The following is a 26,217-nucleotide window of genomic DNA, read 5'->3' on the forward strand; positions in this document are numbered from 1 at the left end:
ATACTGTACCTTCACAAGGCCTGCTCAAAGCGATAAGTAAAGTTTCAAAAATGTGTTTTTATTTTAAAATAAGTAGCAAGTTATGTAATTATTATCATTTATGTGTCCTCTCATGGTGTGTAACCGTTATTTTGAATCTCTGTAATAAAAAAACGGTGAAAAACACATTCCTGAAACTTCACTTATCGCTTTGAGCAGGCCTTGTGAAGGTACAGTATTTTTTTCAGATTCTTCAATCATGTCCTACATCGTGAAAATGACTCTAAAATAACGCTGCGACGCTACCGCGGGGTAGCGGTGGACGGCAACCGGCCGCCCGCCATTACGTAGAGACTCGGCGCGCCGCAATTTCATGCGCATCGACACCTTTAATGATTTTTTACTCAAAAACGAAGAAAAACACCCCTCTGGAATTAATTCACAGGTTGTAGTACAGTTCAAGGGACATGTCGGAATTTAAAAAAAATTTTTTGATCGTGTCAGTCACTGTTTTAAAAATCTTTGAAAAATTAATTGTTAAATAAACAATTGATAACAACTTTTTTTTACCATTTCGTATTTTTTTTTAAATTCTATGGAGCTTTCCGCGTAATTTGAAAAAAAAAATTTATTGTATCTAATTTTTTGCCAAAGTTATGAATTTTTGAAAAAAATGGGAGTCTAATTTGTTATTGTTAATAAAAAATCGAATTTTGCATTATGAGATTCGCGCTTTGGCACAAAAATCTAACTCCCCTTACACAATCCACATGCCAAATTAAAAAAATATCTGAGAGATGACTGATCCGGTTGACGCGGAATAGCCCATATACGAGAGTTCTAACTCAGAGATGGCGGCGTACCGACTCCTCCCTACCTTACCGACAGTCGGTATCTTACCACCGCGATGATGAGCCTTACCTACGATATTGTTACCGACTGTAGCGTTACCATAGATAGCGCCACCGGTATTTTTGTCCGATTTTACCGACAGACAGTTTGAAAATGAATTATTTGCTTATTCAGATGAGCAGCCATTTTGATTTTTGCTTTGTCAGATGAGCGTTATTTTGATTATTTGCTTAGTCGGATGAGCAGCCATTTTGATTTGTTTATCGTCGGATGAGTAAACATTTCAAATTTTTTATTTTTTCTTATTGTTAGATGGTAAACATACTACCGACGAAATTGTTATCCCCAATTTTACCGACAGTTGGTGTTACCGGGTGTTCCCGCAGGTTCGTGGTATGTCGCGCCCCCACTATCGCATCATCGATCAATCAATATTCCATCGATTGACTCTGCGCGATGTTTCCAATGCTTGCACCAAGATGGCAAATTTTTTATTCATTTATCGTATGGTTGGGGGTGAACGTTTCAAAAAATAACGGTCCGATGCTTTGAATATTTGTCTATTTTATTTATCAACAATTACATTCTGTTTTCAACTTATACATAATAATGGAAATAGATCATCATATTTCAAATTGAGCAAATAACCTTACACATATTTTCATTATTCGCACAATAATACTAATAATAATAATTAAACATCCTATCTCAAAATTGACTTATATCAATTTCTCAACCGTGCCGCTAATCGGGTTGTACTCGACAATACGATTGTGCAAGATCATGCAATAGGCTGCGGTGTTTGCGGGAAATTCCACGCTCGCGTCAAATTCCAATCGAAGATCCACCGGTCTGGTTTTCAATGATTCATTCTGTTTCGAGCAATCGATAACGATGAGGGGAGCTTGGTTTATGAATTCACGCTTCGATAACAAAGATTCGGCCTCTTTGTTGTAGTAGACGGTTTGAATTGAGAATGGCGTACTGATTGCTGCATATCTCGAGATTCAAATTTCTATAGGGATAACACTGCGAGTTGAGGAAGAGTTTCACATCGCTGATTCGACAATGACAAATTCACTGGCATTTTTCTAGGGATCGTTTCTTCTTGCAGTTTGGAATCCTAGAACGACATATCTCGGCTTCTCCAACTGCGTCGATGTCTTGACCGCCCACACATGTCGCGTCGTTGACGGGAGTACCGGATAAACTTACGTTCTCCAAGAACGAAAACTCATGGATATGGCCGAATTCTTGGCAATGTAGTTGAGTAACTGGATTTTCGGTTTATCGGCTAGTTTGATGTAGGGTAGCAACCACTCAAGTTTATTAAGGGTAATTTTAAGGTTTTCCGTGGGCGGGGTCTGAATCACCGCATTCAAATCGGTGTTGAAACGTGTGAGAATCAACTCGTGTTTGCCATTGACGATGACTCGACGATAATCTTCGGCGAAGCCCAGCATATAATTCAATGGTAGAACAACGTCAAATTTCCGGAAGCATTGGTTAGTTTGGTATCACCGCTCAACCAACCGGTATTCTCCAGACTATATTGCTGACCCGGGCTTAGGGATAAGTGCCCCTTCATGACGCTGGTGCTACCAATATTTTTATTCCGATCAATCTCCACACCGTTCAACATGTAGCGAACTTCCTCAAACAAATCAAATGGCAAACAGCCATATTGATCAATTTCGTAGTCGTCACCGCAATCATACCATCGTGCTTTGTAATTTTTCCGTGGATGTGGAGAAAGCTTTTACTGGGCAGTAGGCACAAGTTTTGATGTTGAACAACAATATGGATTTCACCGTTGTTCTGGGAAGTGGATGATGCAAATGACTGATGAGCATGAATCTCAGAGTGCCCAATCGGTTCGTCGAATACCACAGGTTTCTGTATTCTTATTATTTCTTCCATGGTAACACACAAAGGATGCAGCGAACACGAATTCTTATTTTCCAAAATTTCCACGTAGTCGAAGACCCAGGCTCTGGAGAAACCGAACGTTCAGAGGTGTCAGTCTCGTAGGCGGTGTAAACGTTGTCAGAGGTGTCGGGCGACTGATGATTTTTGGCCATGACGTTTGACTTTGATAACTTTTGCCCAACTTTCTCGTCTCAAACACGATTCCCATTATTTGAGTGATTTCACGTGTAAACGTACAGTTATCGTTTCGCCGCGAAAATTAATCAGCTCGTCGTCTTGATCGACTATTCTCAGCTGTAAATTATGTATCAACTGTACGGCGATTGGCAGGTAAATGACGTTGGTATGCACTTCGACAATCTTATATCCCGATGGAACGGTTGGGAAAAATTCGTGAATCGTGTGAGCTCGATGCTCGTTTATGTACGCCCCTGTGGTTATGTTACACTCAACGCGTAAAGTATTAACCTTCAGTGTGGCTACGGGTAATTCAGATTTATGAGCAACGTTTCGTGATAGCTCAACCGCCTTAAATCCCAATAATCGGCCGATGGAATCTTAGGACTTGAAGTCCACCACATGATTGCATGTGACTTTACTGTTCAGCTCGTTGTTGTTAGCTGTCAGACTAAGGGTGATGTCGGAGGGTAGCTCCTTATGCAGAAAATTTTCAATATCCTCAATTTCATAGCTTCCCGTGGGTATCACGATGCTTTCTCTGCTGTTGTCCGCTCGCATCAGGTAAAATTTATTACACCTCTCATGAATATTGGGTATTGAATTAAATGTCAGGAACCCGACGAGTCCGAGAACATAGTTCTTCTCTGGTGATGACTCGATTGGGGGGAAATATTGAGCCTCCAGCACGGAGGATGTGCCTGACAGTGTTAACGTCAACGATTCCGGCATGACTAATGCTTGCTCATGTAACACCTGTCTTTTTATAGTTGTTCGCTGAGAAATTTGAGACACAAGTGGCCGCAAATCACAGTATTATATTCTTGATACCTCTTATGACTGTATTCAACGCTACCAACACCGAGATACCTCATCAAGTCCTCAGGCGGTTTCAAATCACCGAAATTATCGAAATACACAACATGGTCACCATTTTTTTTGCACGCAACCCAATGTGTCCCCGGACCGTGTTTATCATCAAGATTAATAATTGCGGATTCTCGCATTTTTGGTCCTGATTTCGGCAGATTATTCCACATGAAAACGCCACGAAAATGTGAAATTTTCATATTTTTAGCATAGTTGCGTAAATCAATGTTGGTGAGAGCTTGGTGTGGTAGCTTTATTAGTTTTTTGTCGTACATAAGTACAGACCGATTCCGCTGCGGTAGGGTCGCAGGTATAATCTCTTGCCCAAAGCAATCGCCTCCATTGTTGTATTGTACCGTTTGGTCTCGTTCAACCGATATTTGTTGACACTGGCTTCGTTGAAAGCTTTAGCTATACCCGTAGCACCACCCGCAAAAGCCCCAGTAGGGATCGTGCGTCATGACTTCAGCGCTGCCTGGTGGCGATAAGCGAAGACCTAGTGATGCAAGTGATCGGGCTTATTTACGTCAGTGATCATTTTCGTGTTTTGATTAAACCAAAATAGACTTTTTTTTTGATAATGTCCACATCGCGAGTAACGCGCTGCATCCAAGGGTGTTCAAATACACCACGCTGAGGCCAAAGCAATGGAGTAAAAATTACATTTTATCGCATCCCGGAGAGTGCGATTAATTCTCCATGTGTGACAGCGAAGCGTGAGAAATGGTTAAGTGCTATAAAAAAACACGTGTGAGTATAAATTCAAACAAAAGTGAATTAATTAGTACATTGCAATATTCTGTGTTCGATATAAAATTATTTTGTGTTTATAAGAATTAAATTTAACTCAGGAATAATGTTTAAGAAACAATGTTGAATATACATTTATTTCACAACATAACCTCTCCATATTTTTCAAATAATTTTAGCAAAAAGCCCGTGGATTGGCAACCAACGAAGAATACGAGGATTTGTAGCTGTCATTTCATCCAGAACCAGAAATCGGAAAATCCTCAGCACCCTTCGTACATTCCGACCATCTTTCCTGGCAAAGAAAATTTGAGATAATGCACTCAATCACTGCAGCGATATAAGCGATTTCAACAACGTCAATCAAAGCCAACAGTGAAAGCGATGGCATCAACAAGCAGCACTGAAATAGAGCAAGACAATTACACTGAAGCAGAGACGCAGCATCGCATGGAGACCGATACTTCAAATATTACTCCTATAGTTGCGTGTCGCAGTATAACTTGCCAAACTGATGAAGTTAGTAGTAATATTCCGAATGAACCAACGTATTTTCTTTGTAATTTGAGGTGCGATAACGGTGTGTGTACTGCAGAATTACAAGTGCATATCCATGAGAAAAAATCCGTTGACAAGATCTGTGAAGTTGATTTACCAGTCTTAAAGAAAACTGTTAATGATTTCAGTTGTGATCCGATTGATCAAGAGGAAAGACATTTACTATGTCAGGGCTTTCATGGAATGACTTCGATTACAACTGATGAGTCTTTGAGCAGTTTAGCTGGTGTTTTTTTTTGCGACATATTCATATATTCTGGGCAAACTCCCAGATTATAAAACCACGAAAATGGATAAAGGAACAAGATTATTACTCACGTTGATGAAATTAAAAACGGGACTCACTTTCACTGCACTATCTGTATTGTTCAGTATACATCGTACTACCGCGCAACGAATTTTTATAGATATTTTACAGCAATTAAATATTTTGCTGGAAAAGTTTATATTTTGGCCTTCTAAAAATAGTGTAAGAGCAACTCTCCCGGAAGCGTTCGAAAAAAACTACCCTGAGACACGTGTCGTACTCGATTGTACTGAAATTAATACTGAATTACCGCCGGAGGTGACAGAAAGAGTCTTAATGTACTCAGAGTACGAGCATCACCACACAGTTAAGTTTGTGGTACGATGTACACCGAGTCGATTCATCAGCTTCATTTCGAAATGTTATGTCGGTTGAGCTGGTGACTGTTTTATTACAAATGACTGTGGGATTGTAGATTTATCAGAACCAGGCGATGTTGTTCTAGCGGATCAAGGTTTTCCACAGGTAAGAACTGAAGTAGAGAAAAAAAATGCAATCCTTGTTATGCCTCCATTTTCTCATGGCGATCAATTTAATCCTGAAGAAGTTGAAGAGACATATAATATTGCATCAGTAGGAATCCATATTGAGCGAGTAAATCAAAGGACTAAAAAATTTAATATTTTAAACAAAATACCGGTGGCATTATTTCCTCATATTGATGAAATTGTTTTCGTTATTTACGCTCTGGTCAATTTGGGTGAACCTATAATCAAATAATAATTGTATAATATTCTAAACAATTATTCTGTATGCTCTGAAATAAATAACATATGTCACGATTGTAATGTGAATTATGGGTTTGAATAAATCTTTAAATTTGATTCACCATGCTTTTATGATTGTTATTCTTTTGATTGGAAAATAATGCACTTCGAATGTGTTTCGAATCTGACATTTTTTAAAAACTTAAATAACAGTGAAGACCAATAGTACGATATTTTTCTTTAGCATATCACAATCTTACGAATGATACATAACTTTATATTAATCACTTTGTATTAAATCTAACGTTTTCATAAACTTTTGTAACGGTGATGAATAACAGTGCGATATATTTCTTTGGCAGATCACCATGTTACGAATGATGCATCACTCATGAATACGTTTCTAATAATCTTTGAATGTAATCGTTGAAATAGAATTTTTGTAATCGAGGGACTAGATTACTCAAAAGTACGTCGTTTCTCTTTACTTGGATGAGAAGACTTCCTTTTGGAGAATAAATGAATAAATCACAGAGCGCGATATTCATCACATACATTTGTATTTGTACTTGGATGTAAATCGAATGGCTTTTGCTGAGTTGTATGCCATTTTCACCCAACTTTAAGTACTTGACATTTAATTCAACTTTCTCTTGATCGAAGATCGGTTTATTCCGACACGTGAAGGGGCATTTTATCTCAATGGCTTTTTATCCCAAATATTCCGTCCGTAGGTCAGAATAGCATCTGGTGAACAGCACAACCATGGTTGCTGGATGCAAACGATGAGCCCAACTTTAACCACCTCGCATCCTGGACTTAATAACTTTTTGTACTCCTGGAGCGCACGATCTTCGTTTTTTTTTATCCGTACGATATCGATGCGGTCTCGACATTCCCAGGATTTAAGAAACTTCCAATTACTTTGGCCTTATCGAACTTGTTCCCTTTTAATCTGTGTGCACTGCTTGCCCTAATTCTCAATTTTCGTTCCTTGAACCATTTTGGGTTCTTCGATTGAGTGATCGTTTGGACGCTCATCGTCAATGCAGCATTAATGTCACAGCATACGTTCTTTGAATAAAAATCAAATAATTCCCTCGCGATAAGGATTTCAGGATTATATCGAATGTTTGCGTACTAAAGCATTAATATTTCTGAAGTTATTTGCTTTGCTCTTTCCTCACAGATACTCTTTTCGGTAGCTTGCATTATTTCTACCAACGACGCGGCTGTAAGTATTTTTGTTTCATTTTTTTCTTCAACCTTCAGCATGGTGAACAGTGGTGTTTTGGCTAAAGAATCTCCCACCTCAGACGTAGAAATTTCCAACGGTTCAAATTTTTTTTCTTGTTTCTGAAAATAAAGACGGTGTTGGAAACAAGCTGGACATCTTCGCATCTTTATCATAGCCCAGTAGCTGACGATGGGATGGTTTTCCCCATCCTTGCGGCTGGTTGGTTTTCGATGCTGAAGACTCTGGTGAATTTATAAAATGCACTAAAACGCATCCATGCTTACATTTTTTGGAAAGACCGGCTTTGCATGTGCATGTGGCATAGGTAACATGCCTATTGTGGTCAAGCTGAAAGATTATTTTCCTAACATTAACCATAATTTTTATTATAATTCATGTACATTATTCTTAAATACATACTATTAGTTTCACTGTGTAAACATTCGAAACTTTGGTCTGCGCTACAACCGTGCAGGTTATTGTACCCGGTTGATTTGAATCTACGGTTTCGACAACGTTTCTAACGTGTCCGGATCTGAATAATTTTTCGCCTTTTCTTTCATTCTGGCCTCGAATGAAATTATAAACGATGGGAACAAACCCAAATGTTATAATTTTTTTCATTTTTGATAACTGACAGGCTGCATCACAAAAGTTCGGTTACTTGACACAAGAGTGCGGTGGCGTCAGCGACGGTGCTGCCTCTACAGTTTATGCACGGTCCCTGTAGCGCTTAGACCGGCCAGAATTCGAATGAGAAATGGCAGGATGCCGCTAATTTTATCAGGCACAGGTATAACGCGAGGCATACGAACATTCTTCCCAGTCCCACGCGCAACTGCACGAGCACCCGCCAACGCCGACTCGACGGCTTTATAACTCAGTCGCATGGCGACCTTTATTGCTGTGATGACGGATTTAAGATTCACAGTTCTCTTCTGCTGTTCCGCTGTATCCCCTTTGTACGCACATGTGTCATACGCGTTACTATAAATACGATAATAACGACGACGACGACGACGACGACGACAATACACAATTTTTCCATACGATTAATGTACATATTGCACATTGTATATTTTGGAAAACTTTTTTTCATTTTCGAAAGAGTTTCGAATTTGTTTTTCTGTGCCCAGTTTATGTGTGAATAACAAGTTTCTTCACTTCAAGCACTTGTGTATATGGAGGACTATAATGTCTGGATGTTGTGTTTACCCTTTTGAATCCTTGCTTCCGATAAGAAGCCACGTAAGATATATATTTTGCCTTATTTATGGATAGCAGTGTAATTTTGCCGGAAAAAGTTGACGCGAGGGATTTTATTAAAAAGTGCGAATCGTAACCGGACAAATTGCGAAAAACTATTGGAATTGTATGCGTCTCTCTGAAATTCAAATTACACCGATTATGAGCAGGACCACGATATTTACCCGTGAAGTGACAGTGATCGTGACACTTTTTCTCGTCAGGGCTAAACGGCTTTTCGCAAATATAACAATTCTTTGCGCGCATGTGACGATCGCGTTGCACATGGGTAAGAGACTCCATCGGAATTATGTTTTTGATGCGTGACTCTACTTGAGTCGATAAATCTTTAAGCTGCTGCATGAACCAATCTATGCAATCGACACCTTGTTTACTGTGGAACTCCGATAAAGTCTCATCGTACGCGCAACGCACATAGTATGCTACACTGTGCGGGATATGCTTTTGAAATTCACATGTTTTACGGCTTGAAACGTGATTTTGGAATTGATCAACCGGTACAGACTCTAATATACATTCGAGATCGGCGTAAACGACAATCGGGACGGTGCCTTTGTTGTGAAAATTTGAAAATGTTAAATCTTTAAACTCGGGAAATTCCATGCGTACTTTATTTAGCATAATGCAATCTTGTCGGTGGTTGTCGCAGGCATGTTTCACACTAAAGTGACACAAACATCTGTCACATAAAAACAGTTGACCATTATGATCAGACAATTGTTTGCTCACCGATCGTGAAAGATCTTTAATCCAAGCAAAGTGGAATCTTGGTGTTAACTCGCGAGCCATATCATTTTCTGGGTTACTCTCAACCATCAAAAGATGAATCGTGTCAAAGTTCGCGGTACTCAAATGATCGCTCAAATAAATTGGCACGATGACGCTTTCATTCGATTTTGCATTTCGCGAAAAATTTTGAGATTCTATCCCATAAACGTTGATTCGCAAATTATTCAATCTCTCAAACTTTTTCACATCATGTAGAGTAGCAGGGAATTTGATACCCGTACAGTCCAACTCGGAAATATAGCGGCGATAATGGCTAGTCCTAGGGGTGTTGATGTTGACCGGGTGGAGGGCTGCTGTGACGGACCAGAGAAGGCATTTTTCATCTTTGTTTTTCACTTTCACCACCGCTCTCTTCCGCTGAATATCCTTGGGCAGCTCAACGAATGTCGAAAGCCCCGCGGCGAGCGGCTGGTACCGGTTGATGTTTACGACAGTATTGAAGATCTCGATCATGCTCCACCCAGAATCGCGTTGTTCAAAATCTTCAACCTTCACAAGTAGATCGTTCCTTGCGTGTGTGAACTAACCGTCTATATCGTTCGAGAGGAGGATCGCGGTGTTGGAGGTGTTGAAGCTTTTAACTTCTTCCGGAATCCCCTCGTGCTTTATGTTTTCAAATTTGCACGATAATGTGAGGTTAACCTTCACATTTCCCTCCTCGCGTAGTATCAGCCTCGATCGCTCAACAACGATTCGCTGCGCGTCGTCCAAAAAGGCTTCCAAATTCTTATGCCCGAGATTTGTAACAACTCCCGTTCGGATCCGGTCGGCAAAAGCACTATCGACGTCGTCCCACTGTACGCTTGCAGGACCGCCGATATTAGCACCCATCACCACGGCGTGCTGCTGCTGCCGCTGCTGCTGTCCCTGCCGCAGTTGTTGCCGAATCTTTGCTATCCAGGACTGTACGAGCGTGATTGTATGCTGGATTTGCAGTTCCGTCCCTATTCTCGTTCTCGGATGCTTGGAAACATCACGCAGCAATTGAAGATTTTCCATTCCAACGCCAATTCAGTGCTTGAAGATGTTGTCATTCTCCTGCTCGGGATGCATCTCGCTCAACAAATCGTGTGCGTTCTCCATCATTTTGACGAGATCTGAGTATGTTTCAGCGGCCATGACTTCAACGTTGATATAAGCAGAACTTTGTATAACTTTTGACTCGCACGTATCGTGTAAGACTGATAAGTCTGCATCGGACGCGTTGAGCTTATATATAGGCCGATAGATCGCAAGAATTGAAGTGTGATGGTGAGGGGTCCAAGCTTTGTACCATCCCCGCCATCAAAGAATCAAAAATTTTTATGATAAACAGGTCTGAGCCTGCACACCCCAACCCTAATCAGCGTGGGACATGTGATGGGAAAAATCGGTGAACGAAAAGCAGGTAGCGAGCAGGGTTATGGAGTGTGCAATAACTAGGAGGAGGAGGAGGAGGAGGAGGAGGAAGCGGAGGTGGAGGGTGTTTGGAATGGCGCTGATGGTGATGACGAGTGGGTGGAGGTGAATGTACGGGAAGTGGGCATTGAGTTTGATAATGATTTTGACGGTTGCGAAGACATACACATCAGATTCGGTTTGCTTCTGGATGAGATTGATCAAATCCATCAACTGCTGGGAGACCTCGACAGAGCTGACGATGATGGTTATTATTCGGACGAGGATTGGTGTGTAACACCACATTAAAATAAAATTCTAGTATCTTCCATACTTTCGTCGTATCACTCATTTTGAATATGTGGAAACTTTTTTGGGTTTGAGATTTATCATGCATATAAATGACGAGTGCAGCAGTATCAACTTTTCTATTTCGGTTTGCTCTTTTTACAGATTTTTCATCACGAATCAATTTTGAAAAAAATGACATCTCATCCCCATTGCGAGTATGATTCGAGTGATGATTATGATGAAGATTGGGCAATCGTTGATTGGGGTGGGGATGAGGAGGTTATGGACGAGATAATTATAGGCTTTTCCGGAGCAACTCCTGAGTTCTCGCTGGAGGAGCTTCGGGACCTCATTGAGGACGTGCGAGCTGCTCGATTGAGGCCAAACAGCTAACATTATACAGGGTGTCCCTAAATTGCCTCCCACGGACTAGCCAGCATGATACCTCGTTAAAATCCAATCGAGAATTTTTTTTCCGGAAGCTCGTCCGACGCATAGTTTTTGAATTATAAGCGATGGCGCTAGGCCAATCAGAGTGCACCATTTCATCTAGATTTGCCGCCACGGAAATTGCTGTTTTGTTCGTCTGGGTGAATTATTATTATTCGGTTACAAAGTAAATATCGGCACCTCCCCTCACTCGCTGTTGTACCCCTTCTCGAGCGCTGACCTCGGTATTGTTGCCGCGGCACACGCTGCCGGCCGCACATCCATGGGCGCACACTTGTGTGTGTAAACAGAAGCGCATCCTCAAGAATAAGGGATACAGCAGCGAGAGAGGGGAGGTGCCGATATTTAATTCGTAAACAAATAATAATAATTCACCCAGACGAACAAAACAGCAATTTCCGTGGCGGCAAATCTAGATGAAATGGTGCACTCTGATTGGCCTAGCGCTATCGCTTATAATTCAAAAACTATGCGTCGGACGATCTTCCGGAAAAGAAATTCTCGGTTGGATTTTAACGAGGTATTATGCTGGCTAGTCCGTGGGAGGCAATTTAGGGACACCCTGTATAAATTATGGTGATACACGTATGGACGTTATTATAGAAAAATGGGGAGAGGAAACTATAGCTATAATTATAGATGCCGAAAATACCGATGATGATGATGATGATGATGATGATGATGATGATGATGCTGATAATGTTAGCGAACAGGATAACGATAATGATCTTATGGATTATTTTGAAGAATAACCCACGCTAAATTCGCAATTATTGATTATATATTTTTCACAAGTAAAAATTCATAACATTTACATTTGTATGACAAGAATGGGTGAAAGTTATAAAGATATATATTTGTAATGTACCCTATTTCTAGATTATAATTTTATCGAATAGTAAATTTTTTTAATTCTATGCATAAGCTATAATATAATTGAGATTAATTCTATTGAATATTCTACATATAAACTCGAATATAATTGTATATATTGTAATAAATTCTATTGCTATTTTGGTAAATATTGTCCATATTATCTATACACACGATTGCAACCTAGACAGTCTTTAATTAGAGGATTCAGTCCATCCACTATATCGCCATTAGGTCCTGGTGTATAATGTGTGCTACATCTGCGAGAAACTTGCGATGACGTAGTCCATTTTCATATTCTCTGGCAGTTTATCCCACGCATCATTGATGGAGTTTGATGCGAACGTGTAGACGAATTCTTTTGGCAAACACGCCATATCCTCGGGTCTCATCGCTCTCAAGTCGCCCAATTCTTTGAAGAGGTAGAAAGATTTCTCGAGAGAAGCTGTACATTCCTTAGAATACAATTGCTGCAGACGTTGAACGTTTTCCAGCGCACAATCATATGTCGGGATGTATTTACAATTGAGATTTACCCCAGTCGAGCCTTCTTTCATATACTTCTGGAACTTTGCGTTTGGGCAGTTTCGATGATTGAACTCATGCCGGGGTACCGCCTCCATAAACTTCAGTTTTTCCAGTGTAGGGGGTACAACGTGCAAATCTTCCATATTAATAACTTGCGGCGTACCGTCGAGAATCTCCGACAGCCATGTTTTCTTCTCTACTCCTATGACGTACACGTAGCACGCATTTTCAAACATTTTTCTCACAATCTTAGTCACATCCTCGTGAGATATGTCGCCAGCATTCCATGATATTCCGTGGTGATTGTCAACCAGGCATTAGTAGCTCTACATTCAAGTGGAAAAAAATTATTTGTATATGAACCTATTAACCGTTTCTTTATGCGCACGTATTTCATTTATCTGAATTATTTTATTTGACATCAATAAATATGCACTTGCTGAACATTAAAGTTAAGCAACTGAATCAAAGAAGCATCAAATAAATCTTGCTATTTTTTTTTACAGAAAGAATTCGTTTCTTCAATCTAAATGTTTATTCTATCACTTTTAACAAAATAGTTACCAGAATAAGATAACTTTTTTAGTTGGACGGAATTTGTAGCTCGTTAGTTCAGATCAGACAGTTACTCAATTCAAATAAATTGTTTGATCAGTCGGAATACTTACTTTTTCAATTCGAAATAATCACTTGAATAAGATAAATATTTTAGTCGGACGGAATTTGTGGCTCCTTGTTCAGATAAAAGTTACTTAATTCAAATAAATTTTGTGATCAGTCGGAATATGTACTTCTTTAATTCGAACAAAATAATTACTTGAATGAGATAAATTTTTTAGTCGGATGGAATATGAACTCGTTGGTCCAAATAAAATAGTTACTTGGGTGAAATAAATTTTTCGATTCGGATCGAATATACAGCATTACCTGAAATAAAGTAACGAATTGTTTGAAATACACTTTTGATTCATATCAAATAAAAAAAGTGTTCTGTGCTAGCGCCTGATATACGTATGCACGATATGTGTGTAGAAAAGGGAAAATGCATGTGAAACTGTGGCCCTATGGACAAGGAAAACTTTGAGCGTAGGGCTACGGCGTCAATCCTCACAGTCTCCGGCCCCTCCTATTTGACTCCGCTGCGATACAAAACAAAGATTTTTTTTCGCTGTAGGCCTGTGGCAGCATCAGTCTTCGTATTCTCCTGTCAATGTGGTGTCGTCCACAGTGTTGCAGGAATTGGAAACTGTGACCGCCCTAATATTGAAAGAATCCAGAGAAAACTTTGTTTTTAATAATTTCACCACTTAAATGAATAAATCTTGTCTTCAAGTCACCTTAGTGGAACTTATTTCATTTAAAAAATTGATCTCTCAAAATGTTCAACTGATTAATAGTAAGCAGTAAAATAAAATGGAGAAGAAAAATTTCGTGCAGTCAAATAAGATTTAGTTATTTCGAATAAAGCTCGATAAAAATGTGTCAGTAGTTGAATAAAAAACTCAGTAATGAATATTATTTGGCTGAATTAAAATTTCATAATAATAACTATACATTCACTTCGCCATATCCTAGTATAAGTTTGTTAATAGAAAATACTCTTTTCTCAGTGTATATTCTCTGAATGCAGATACAAATGTAGTTTGCATGTTTCTATGTACTTTCAAGCTGCGTATAGAGGGGATTAACATGAAATGGCGGCAGCTTTGCACGTTTATTATACCTACATAAGAAGCTATTTTCATTCGATTAATAAATGCGTAGTTGTTTGAAGAAAAATATCTTTCTATTCATGCAAAATTTATTTAATGTGGTAGAAATTTCGGTAAAACGAATCAATATATCATTGCCCCAAATTAAATTCTATTTGGGTAGATTTTTAGTTGAATCTGTGTAAATTGAGCCGAAGTAAATTTGTGAAAACCTATTCCAAAAAAATCGTAAGACAATAGCGGTAATATCCAGTTTGTTTAATGAATCTACAGCCCTAGCTACGTTTCATATCCGCGTGCATCTGAATCGAATATACAAGCTGGAAGTGAGCATTATGAATACGATATATAAAATGTACTAACCTTGAAATATTGGGATATATTCTGTCAATCCTCGGCCGGTTAGCACTGTTCGGGTTTCTTCGTCCATTGTTCTCACGGAATTTTGTGTAGAAGACCGTGGCTTTTTCTATATTCTATTTGAGACACGTGTCCACAATTGGTTGATGCGTAGCTCGGTCTCCGACACGAACCTCATCCCGCCACGGACGAAACAGGAAAGAAAGACATTTCCGGATTACCGAGTCACGCGCGCTGCCGAGCATGCGCATTCGTTGCTAGGCGCCTTGCGTCGACACATCGCGCAGGGTTCGCTCACTGAACTCTATGTTATCCGCGGAAAATAAGGGTGGCGCTAGAGTAGCGAAGGATAAATTCTAAAGGAAGCGCCAATAGTCCGGTCGAGAAGTGAGTTTACTGAGAAAAATCGTTAGAATGGTCTTAAAAATATGGCGATTGGTGCGTTGGATTCAGAATTTAAAATGATGAAACCGGTATTTTTTAATTAATCCGCCATTAAAAATTTCAATAGTTATAAACAAAAAACGAAAAGAAAAAAAGGGAGTCTCCGTTTTATAGCTATAATTTCAAAAATATAAAAGATAAATGAATTTTGAAAAAAGATCCTAAAAGAGGAGGAAATTTCCGATGAAAAAGTCCGTACTCCCGGAATTCTAGCTTTATTATTTATAATTTTAATTTAACGTTGAAAATAGGGCTCCGCGCGGCCGTTTCGGTGCCTAGGCGTCACCGCCTAGCGAAGCATGCAACACGAAACAATTTTTTTATAACATTCAATATTAATTTAAAAAGTTGAATAAATTATAGTGTTATCTAGACACTTGAGGGAATGTAGTCTTACCAAAAAAAAAAATTTTTAACTCGATTTTCGATTAAGTTATTTTATTGTTAATTAACTCATTTTTCGTAGACTTGACTTTTCATAAAATCACTTGTAAAAGTTTAAAAAATGGGTCTATAAATTTTTTTTATTTTGTTGCCTCTTTTTAAATAGTTTCTCTTTAATTTTTATGTGGTTTTTGGAGTTTTTACTTTTTAGTTTCGAAATGTCTATCTTTATTGTAAATTTGCCTTCATTACATATTCGTCGACCTTTGGCATCTGATGTTCGATTACCAAGACGGGAACCTCCGTACTTCGGTCCTCCAAGAAAGTCTTTGACCAAGAGCCGCTTCTTATGAATATAGTCGAAATTGGTGAAGAAACACCACGTGTCCCACATCATGGATCAATCTCTCATCCGCTCTCGTTGTGTCCATTTAGCGGGTATATTCGAATCATTACAGCGTGTCTGGCGTGTTAAAAAGTAAACTAAATTTGAATGCTTCGGTCATCATGCTTCATCATGGGTCCAGTAATAGGTACTTCATCGTTGATGAAATACCTCGTTCTAACTCATTTTAATAAATACTGGGACCTCATTGTCTACTTTTTTTTGCAACTTATCTTTCAGTTTTTTTTCTACTCATCATCATACAATGTCACGCCATTATTAATAACAGTGAATTAAAGATTATTCATTAAAAGAAGTCCTATTCAACTACAGTAAACAAAACGCATTCAAGGTTATTTTCTATTTTTTACTGTTAAAACTCACTTTGTCGCGGTCTGCGCATACTCTACGCATTGCGCAGTAAAGTAGACGCATTGTCACGAAGTAAGGAGTAGAAAAAGCAATTTCTCCTCTAAAGAAAGGGAAGTTGAATTTAAGCGGTTCGAATATATAGGAGTTCTACTGTAGTAAAGCATACGCGTTATGTGTTTCAGGTAGAGTATATTTCAATGGTCAAGCCGTATGTCAATGCATCACAAAAAAGTATTACATATCATATGGCCGCTATCTTCAAACAATATATAACGTTCACATGTAGAAATGGAATTTAATAATTGAAAGACTAATTAAAGTGGTTCTTCCACTAACCAACTGTCTTACGGAGTGTCTCATTCTCTGATAACTCGATCACAAAATATAGTAGTCTATGTACATGAAGTTTCGGAGTCAATTATCGGGAACATAGGCGATATAAAACTATCTTAAAAAATGATAAAGTCTCATCTTCAGACACGGAAAATAAACGCGGTATATTTACTTCTGTATATCACAATTTTGTACATAACAAAAAATATATATAGGCCATCGCAACTTCTGAAGATATATCAAATAAAAAAGTGAATAAAAAGTAGACAAAACGCATTTGGTCGTGAGCGCTCTAAGGCCTGTAATCAATGTCGTGATAGATTTGAAATTCATTAGTGATGTAAATAGCACCTATATCTTCCTTCAATTTGTCATGTGTTACAACAGCAGATAACAGAAAATTAGTATACTACGTAGATAACGAACGGTCCGATGATGAGAAGGTGAAAGAAGGTGGCGATGCTGATACAATTGTCGTTTTCTAGGGTGATAAAAATTCGCAAGTCATGATAAAACTTGTTACAATTTTTGTAAATTCATTGGTAAACAGCACAATCTTTGTCGTATCAAATTTATGATTCATATCAATTTTGTTTGAGTGACAATTATATGTTCATTTGCAATTTTACATACGTTCTAAGTTGGAACCCACTTTATACGCTCCTCGGCGAAAGAACCACCCTCATAAATAATTTTAAATTCAATTAATTAATATGCGTTTGGTATTACCTTCCCGTGTTAGTAGCCCTCTGACCGAATACTGGTAATTAGAATTTGTAATCATCCTGTATCAATAATTCTACGTTCATTTTATAGCTTACCAGTTTGGAGAATTCACTGGATGAAGAATGTCCTGGATCGACAGTACTGGACACTCGTATATCATTCAAACGTCAATTGGTAAGTGAGTTAAATTCTACATCCATAGGAATTCGATTTTAAGACAGGAGACTGCATATTCTCGTTCCATAATTCGTCGTATAATCTACTCTTACGTGCATTAAAGCGTGCCTTCCAACTTTGTACACATAATATTGGTTGAAAAATCGGTCATCCATTCAGCGCCGGATTTACCTATAAGCCGCAGAGGCCTGGGCCTAGAGGGGCGTTATCTTCGCGGAAAAATTTGTTCTGTGAATGCATTTCTTTTTCGTTAATCAAAAAATAATTTGTTTGCATTGTTTGTGGAAAAAACTCTGTTTTTCGTCGGAATAGGTGTTTATTAGTCTGGCTCACTTAAATGAGACATTTTGTAAAAGTTATACATGAAATACAAATGTTATTGATTAATAATAATAATAACGACGACGACAATAGTAATTATATAATATTGGCGGTAATAATAGGTTTAATAAATTATTTAATCTAACAAACTATCATATCCAATTTTTCCTCTTCAACTCTGCGATAAAGAGGCAGAGGAATAGCCTTTTATTACCAATGAACGTGCAAACTAAACAAATTGATCAATGAATGACATCTGTGACGCCGGATTTTTCCTGTGATACGGTCACCTGGAGAAGTTACCGAGAACTTGTCGTATTCATAACAAAATTGGCACCCGCGATTAACTGTAACAAACTTTACAAAAGACATCGCAAAATTTTGTTGTGTGGCTGGCGTGGTTCACACGTCTCGCAATCTTTATTTTCGATAAGCGTCGGATAACATACTCGGTAGCTCAGTGCGGTGGAGAGGCAAGGGGTCATTTTGAAGAGAGAGATAGATAGATAAATATGTGTTCTTTATGCCTTAGCCTAACAAGGCCTTGAGGCAATACAAATTACAAAGAAGTAATAAATGGATACAAACATTTTACGTGCATAAGGTAGTAACAGTATGGTGTAGTTAAATTAGGTTACAATTAGGGTACAGTAAATGCGAATAGACTTGAACCCTAAATCATTGCAATGTATGATTTTCATACGGGCGTAGCCCACTGGGGAATGCATTTCAACATAGCAAGGGAATTTAACTGAAAATGACTCAATACATAACAAAGAATGCTATAAATGGATAGTACATGGTTCAATAATAAGATTCAGGACAATGTGAACAAAATAGGAACAGTTACATGATATTTGCAGTCATGACCTGGATCTGATTTCCGTGTGGGAGCTGGCCTCCACTGTTAAAAAATAATCATATATCTGAGACTTAAAATCATCAATAGGCGGGGCATTTTTTATAGATAACGGCAGACTGTTCCAGAAATGAATTGCGAACACGGCGAAGGAGTTTTGATACATGGTCGTTCCAGCAGGAGGAACGACTAACGACGGGCCCCGATCTGTAGCTGCCAGCCTATAAGACCGGCGGCTATCGGAGGTCACTTCAGGGAATAGTTCCCGCAGATATGAGGGCGAGGACGATGCAACGAGTTGATATAAGACTGAGCCGAGAAAGTATAGCCGACGATCAACAACTGATAGCCACCGTAATCTAGTTCCATAAAACATAATATGCACATCACTTCTCCGGTTGAAAACGAACATGACTCCGCAATTGACTAGGCGCTGAAGTTTGAGATTCAGATAATTTGTGGCATCATGGTATGCTAGGCTACAGCAGTCAACCTGGGGTAAAATTAATGCTCGGACAAGCATGGATTCTCATGAGAAGAAAGAACATCGCTGCGCTACTTGAGCCTGTGCAGTGTTGCATAAATTTTCTTAGCCACTTGCGCCACATGCCGATTCCACGTAAGATCAGATTTTATGTGCACCCCTAAGTTGCGAACTGAGTCTCAACATAGGGTACAGGCTGTTGATTATCAAGAATGGGTGGAAGGTTTTGCCGCTTTAATTGTTCAGTGTACAGAAAACTTCCCAGGATTATCGCTTTAGTCTTTCCAACATTTAATTTCAGGCCATTTCTCAGGGCCCAATCACCAACGACCTAAGCGTCGCAATTAATTTTAGCAATTGCCTGAAGGATACCACTGGGCAGGGCATGCCGATATATTTGCAAGTCATCTGCAAAAATGACATGCATGGTGTGCCTCAATCCCGAGCCAAAATCATTGAGAAATATGAGAAAAAGTAGGGGTTCGAGAACAGAGCCTTGAGGCACTCCAGACAAGTTGGTTAGGAAACTGGAGGGCTCGCCTGAAATACCCTGCAATGCCTGTGTTATATCAGTTAAGTACGAATGGAACCATGTGATCGCATCGTTTGAAAAGCCATAACCTTTGAGCTTAGACAGGAGTAACCTATGGTGTATACTATCGAACGCTTTACTGAAATCAAATAACAATAGAATAGTAATGCTCTTGTCAGCGATGACTTTTCTGCCATGCTCGAACACTTTAAGCACAGCTGTCTGCGTATTATGGTGCTTGCGGAAGCCAGCCTGAGCTGAATTCAGGATATTGGCATTCTCAAGGTAGTCGGTGAGCTGATTCGATACTAGCCTTTCAAAGACTTTGGCAAGATGATAGAGATTAGCTATTGGTCTAGAATCAGATTCAGTGGCAGGTGGATAGGACGTGCTGAGTGGGTCAACGTATGCAGTTTTCTACATAGTGGGAAAGGAGCTGGCTTGTAAAGAGGTGTTGAAAAGGGTAGTGATATGCAGTGACAATACAGGTAACAATTTCCTGATATAGACGAGTTTGATACTATCAGGGCTTTATTCACGCGACTTCGCCATTTGAGATAGAAGTACCTCGGAAACTTGATCATCAGAAACTTGAGAAAAGAGGAATTGAGAATCAACGTTAGACTGTTGAACTTCAAGAATGTGAGGCAGTTCAGCTAAAGAGCAGCTGGGATGAGTACTTGTCACTGAACAATAATACCGATTCAGCTGGTCAGCAGAGAAATGATGGAGGGGAGATGTGGATTTACTCTCGCCACCAACAAGGCCAAGACGTTTAAGTTCAGACCAGATACTAGAAGGGTCTGAAAGATTAGCTAAGCGGTCCTTAATGTACGCATTTTTTGCACCCTTTATCTCGGACTTTATAGCACTACGTAAGGCCTGATAGCAGGCAAAAAGTACACTGGAACTTAGGCGTTTTGCCGACGCATACAAGTTATTTCGAGCCCGAATACGGGATTTGATTTCAAGCGTAAACCAACCAGTGGTTGGCTTACCTACTTGCCTAGTGACTAATGGCGCCTGTGTGTCTAGTGCACATAAAATTGAGCGAGAGAGAGGGCGAGACAATGAATGAGTGATCTTTATTTATTTAGCTATTTGCTATTTTGCCCATTTACGCTACATTATTTCTCTTTATACTTCTATCCTTAACATTATTTTATTATATAATTAAACATACCATTCTTCCTTAAATTCTCTACTACCTTATACTATACTTTACTTCACATTCTCCCGCGTTTTATTTATTTATTTATTTATTCATTTATTTATTATTGATCATGGAGATTCCCCTTTCGATCACAAATCCCAAAAAAAACTGTTTTTATTACAAAAGTTGTTATATTTATAACATAATACAAGTAATAGTAATAATACAAATAATAATAATCATAAACATAATGCTAATTAAAATATAATAACTATAACTATGACTATAACTATAATTTCAAACATTAAGCAATCTCAGACATTTTTTTCTCGCAATTAATATCTTATCATAATCAAACACTTCAGATCGTACTGACTTTTTCTATTTCTAATAAATGCAAGTGACATTTACAACGAAAGTTATCTAAAGTCACAGCTGACGTAACAGTGACTGGCACGCCATTCCAAAAATTACAACCCGTAACGATGAATGATTTATATTAACCAGCTGTACGTGCAAAAGGCACTTGTAATGAATTTGTTTTACTTAAATCAAGACGTTCTGCAGCATTTGCTTGAAACAATAACTGATGACTAAAAAGACTTGGGCACATTAGACAAAGCGCCTTATAAAACTCACTAGCTATTAATTGCAATCTACTATTCTGCGGCTCAAGCCATCTAAGCGCCTGCCGATGCTCCGACATATGCTCCACTCGTCGAATTCGCAAAACAAAATGCACACAGTTGTTCAGAGAAACTAGTAGCAATCTTTCGAGATCAAATGATAAATTCGTTAGCACACAAGCACAATAATCATAAATTGGTAAAACCATTCCTGTAATAAGCTTTCTCTTAAGTGCCACACTCAGCTGTGCATTATTCATTCGTATTCTATATAACGCTCCTGCCGCTCGTTTCGAAATATTAGCAATATGCGCGTGCCAATTAAGAGCATTATCAAAAACTACGCCAAAATACTTGTAACTTATGACATATTCAATCAAATTATTATCTAAATTCAACCAGGACTCCGTAACAGCAATTATATCATATCTATTTCTGTGAAAAAAGTCTCTAAATTCATCAATATGAGTAGCAGACACCAGGGATTGAGCATTAAAACAGCGCAGATTAATAGCAGATAATCTAGATGACCCAATCGAATTTAATTCCTTTTCAAACGCTGACCCTGATGATGGCTATAAATTAATATTATCTAAATCCGTAGCCGGCAATATTTTAATTGCCTTCGACGCACGATCCTTACGCATAAAGACGGCACCATTCGCAATCCAAATAAACTTGCGATCAACATTCGGGAACTTCTTATAAACCACTTCTCGCAATCTTAGCAACTCTTGAGGAATCTGTACATTAATGCCTACTTTATTAGCTGAAAGAGTAGCATCAATATATGACGCCAGAAAATTTGGCAATTCTTTCCTCTCTTTTACCATTAAATTACATTTCGCCAGTATTCGCCACCGACGATAGCTCCAATAAAATTGAACGCGATCTGCTGGGACTTCCATCCGGCAAGTTATCAAGCCTACGGCCCATACGCTGTACTTGTATAACTTCTGATTCAACCAGAGGAACATCCAACACATTATCCAATGCTGGAACAAACTCTAACCGTAATCGCTGAGGATCAGTAGTACCCTTCGTCTCAGGTACTCCTGTCACAACAAGTTGATTTGCAGCGCTCAAACATGCCACGCGTAGCATAGCAGTACTATAAGCCACAGACGTTGAATCCAAAGATCTCCCTTTAATTTTGTGACGGGTTTTGAGTCCGCACGAATAATGTGGAAGGGGGGAACAATTAGAGACGGGGCGATAAAGTCGGGGCTGATAGTATAGGTAAAACTTTGTGTTTATATTTTGTGAGGGGGGTACAGGTATTGCGATCGGGGGGGGGGGGGGGGGGGGGGAGTCGACTTAAAACTAATGAATATACAGAGGGGTTGTAGACATTAACGGTGGCTGATCACGCCTCAGCCCTTAGCGTCACTTAATTCTAACTTACAGGTACGCGCGCGGGGGGGGGGGGGGGGGTAGGGTGACGGGAGTAGGGGGTACAAAGGGTCGGTAGTGCGGGGGGAGGTGGTGTAGGTTGAGGGGGAGTGGGAGGTAGAAAGGGGCGGAAGTGCGGGGGGGGAGGTAGTGTAGGTTGAAGGGGAGTGTGAGGTAGAAAGAGTCGGTATTGCGAGGGGAGGTGCAGATCGGCTGTAGATTGCAAGCTAACCTGGTGTCGTCGGCGTGTGCGTGTGGGTAACAGTGTGTAGCGGTGTGTATCGGTGTGTGGTTCTGGGTCTCTCTCTCGTTCTCCCTCCTGGAGTCGTCGGCGTGTGTGTATCGGGGTGTATCGGTGTGTGGTTCTGGGTCTCTCTCTCGTTCTTTCTCTCTCTCTCTCTCTTTCGCTCGTTCTCCTGGCTTCTCGAGGTTGCTGCTTGGAAGGCCGTGATCGTACTGCTCGCTGGCGCTCGGCTCAGCCGAGCGTCGGTGGGCTTCGGTTACCTTCGGGTGTTTCCCGATGGGACGGGACTCACCCGTTCGGCTCTTCCCCGCGGGTTTGGGGTTTGTTGTGACTTGCACTCTAGGTGCAACGTCACAATTTTCTCTTCCACAACTTTAATCCGTGAATCACACTCAGCAATTTTAGTGACATTTTGTTGCGCACCATCAGAAGCTGCAGCACCCTTGCCCTTACACTCCGTCAGATCATCACGCAACTTTGCCTGCTCAGTTTTGAGAATTGCAACATCCTTAAAAACACCATTAATAGTTTCTTTCATAACTCCCAACGTTTCAAGTCTCTTGTTGATCTTGTCGAACAAGTCACTCACACGTTTCTCAAAAGAACAGCAAGGCTACTTTCTTTTAACAATATCCACAACAAGACCGGGATCTGCCGCATACTTAACAGTTACACAATCCAAGTGCAAAGAATGTAAACAACTCAACTGAGTGGAAACCATATGCGACTCCCTAGTAAGATAACAAAGAGCACGCTTGGACTTTGACATGTTGCTAGAAATCTCTCCGCTGAGTAGTGTCAATTCACAGCACAATGGCGCAACGATCGCCCAAACCGAAGATAGTTTAGCAAACTATATTACCACAAGTCTATGCCACAATTCAGCAGCACATGGACCACAGTAGTCGTCATACATATAAATGTGAAACAGGCTTTATTTAACGACACATATATACCTTTCTTGAGCTCATTTCACTCTCTTGAAAGCCTTTCACCCGCGCGGCTTGGGCCAGAGCTGCCGGGGCTCAAGAATCGTTCAACAATAAATTTCATTAATTAAAACAATCCTCGGAATGTTTGGGCGCCAGTTGTTTCAACGTTTAACAACAACGATCAATTAAATCTTAGGGAGTGAAAGTGAGTTGGAAGACTCAGTGTAGAGAGGCAATGAAGATGGAAAACTCAATAGATAGGATCAAATAATTCTTACTTGCAGTTTCGTTGTACTTGTATGTTTCTCGTACTTTTGTTCTCAGTCCGGGATCTCGGGGATCGACTCTTTCAATATTTTTCGTTGTATAATATTAATAATCGATGTTACAATACCAATTGGACGCAGCACAAATGTTCTTAGACAGAACGTTATACAATTACAAATATCATTGTATAATATTAATAGTCGATGTTACGATGCTAATTGGACGCGGCACAAATGTTCTTAGACAGAACGTTATACAATTACAAATATCGGCTTATCTGCCATTAAAACTAAACCTCTTCCTTCGAGGGTTCGGCGCAGAATGCCCGAGCCTACCTCCACGCTTTCCGCATGGGCCACCGATACGCATATTCGATAGGTTTCCGATTGGTCTAATTATTCTCCCAACTCAAATTCGGGCGCGTAAGTTTGAATTTATGATCGATTCCTATTTCCTAAGATTCCCGAGGAGCCCCGGGTAATGTGCTTCGACGGTAAGGCCAATAATCGACATCTCTTGTCACAAATGTGAAACGTGAAAAATGCGAATGAATAAATTATCTTTATTTATTTCTATCCTTAACATTATTTTTACTACATTATACCATATTTTACTTCATACTCTCCCGCGTTTTACATATTCGGCAAGTTTTCGTTTGAGTTCTTGTGTCGTTTTTGCCTCTTTCATATTTTTGGGGAGCTCATTATACAGTTTCAGTCCGTCGTACATCACACTTCATTGTCCTATCAATATTTTCGTGAAATTGATATTCAAATTTTTGGCTTGTCTTGTTCGCATCCCTTCCCTTATCCCCACGTATCTTAATGTTCTCTGTTCTTGATCTTTTCGTTTTTCCTCCAACATCATTTTATGCACGAATACTAAAACATTCAATTCCATCCGCTCTTTTATGTTTAAAAAGCATAGTGCCTGTAGCTTATCTTTGATCCTTGCTTCTTTGTTATATTGTAGTATCACTCTCGTCGCTCGATTTTGTTGTTTTTGTATGGTCTCTATATCAGTTTTCGTCATACTTATCATTATGGTACTGCAGTACTCGAAGTACGGTGCTATTATTGACTTATATACGGTTACGGTTTCCCCCTTCGAATATGCATGTATTCATTTAATTAATCAGAATAAAGATCTGATGTTCCCGGACAACGATCGCCTCTTGATATCAATACGGTCTTTTCTGGATCATTCCTCAAACGGACTTTACACGACACACGTTTCCTTGTATTTTTGTCCTAAATAAATCGCCCCAGTCTCTTTGAATTCTCCTGATTATTTATTTCGCCTTCTTACGTAACATTGGTGTGAGAAGTAGAAAGGAAAAATAAGTGCTCAAAATTAAGGATTGAAAGTGACGTTCGTGCATATTTAAAAAAAAAAAATGTCTCTGAAAATGCATAGTAGTATAACAAGGCGGGTTCTGCGTAGAAACACCTTCGTTACCGACCAAGCCCACCAATCCGCCTATCCGTGCTTTCCAGACGCAAACCCTTGAAAAATACTGACACAACTGCCAACTCTTTTGGTGTAAAACCGGGATCCGGTCTTCTAATTCCTTG

The 26,217-nt window shown here is 39.5% G+C and overlaps 1 protein-coding gene across 1 annotated transcript in view; it reads left to right on the top strand.

Annotated features, from left to right (window-relative positions):
* Nucleotides 1–26,217, top strand: part of LOC124178622 — a 107,547-nt gene that overhangs the window by 18,017 nt on the left and 63,313 nt on the right. The window contains exon 4 of the mRNA XM_046562107.1: nucleotides 17,747–17,830. Coding sequence (XP_046418063.1) covers nucleotides 17,747–17,830 — 84 coding nt within the window. The remainder of the gene's footprint in view (nucleotides 1–17,746; nucleotides 17,831–26,217) is intronic.

Source organism: Neodiprion fabricii, chromosome 3 (assembly GCF_021155785.1).
Source record: "Neodiprion fabricii isolate iyNeoFabr1 chromosome 3, iyNeoFabr1.1, whole genome shotgun sequence".
Taxonomy (NCBI): Eukaryota; Metazoa; Arthropoda; class Insecta; order Hymenoptera; family Diprionidae; genus Neodiprion; species Neodiprion fabricii.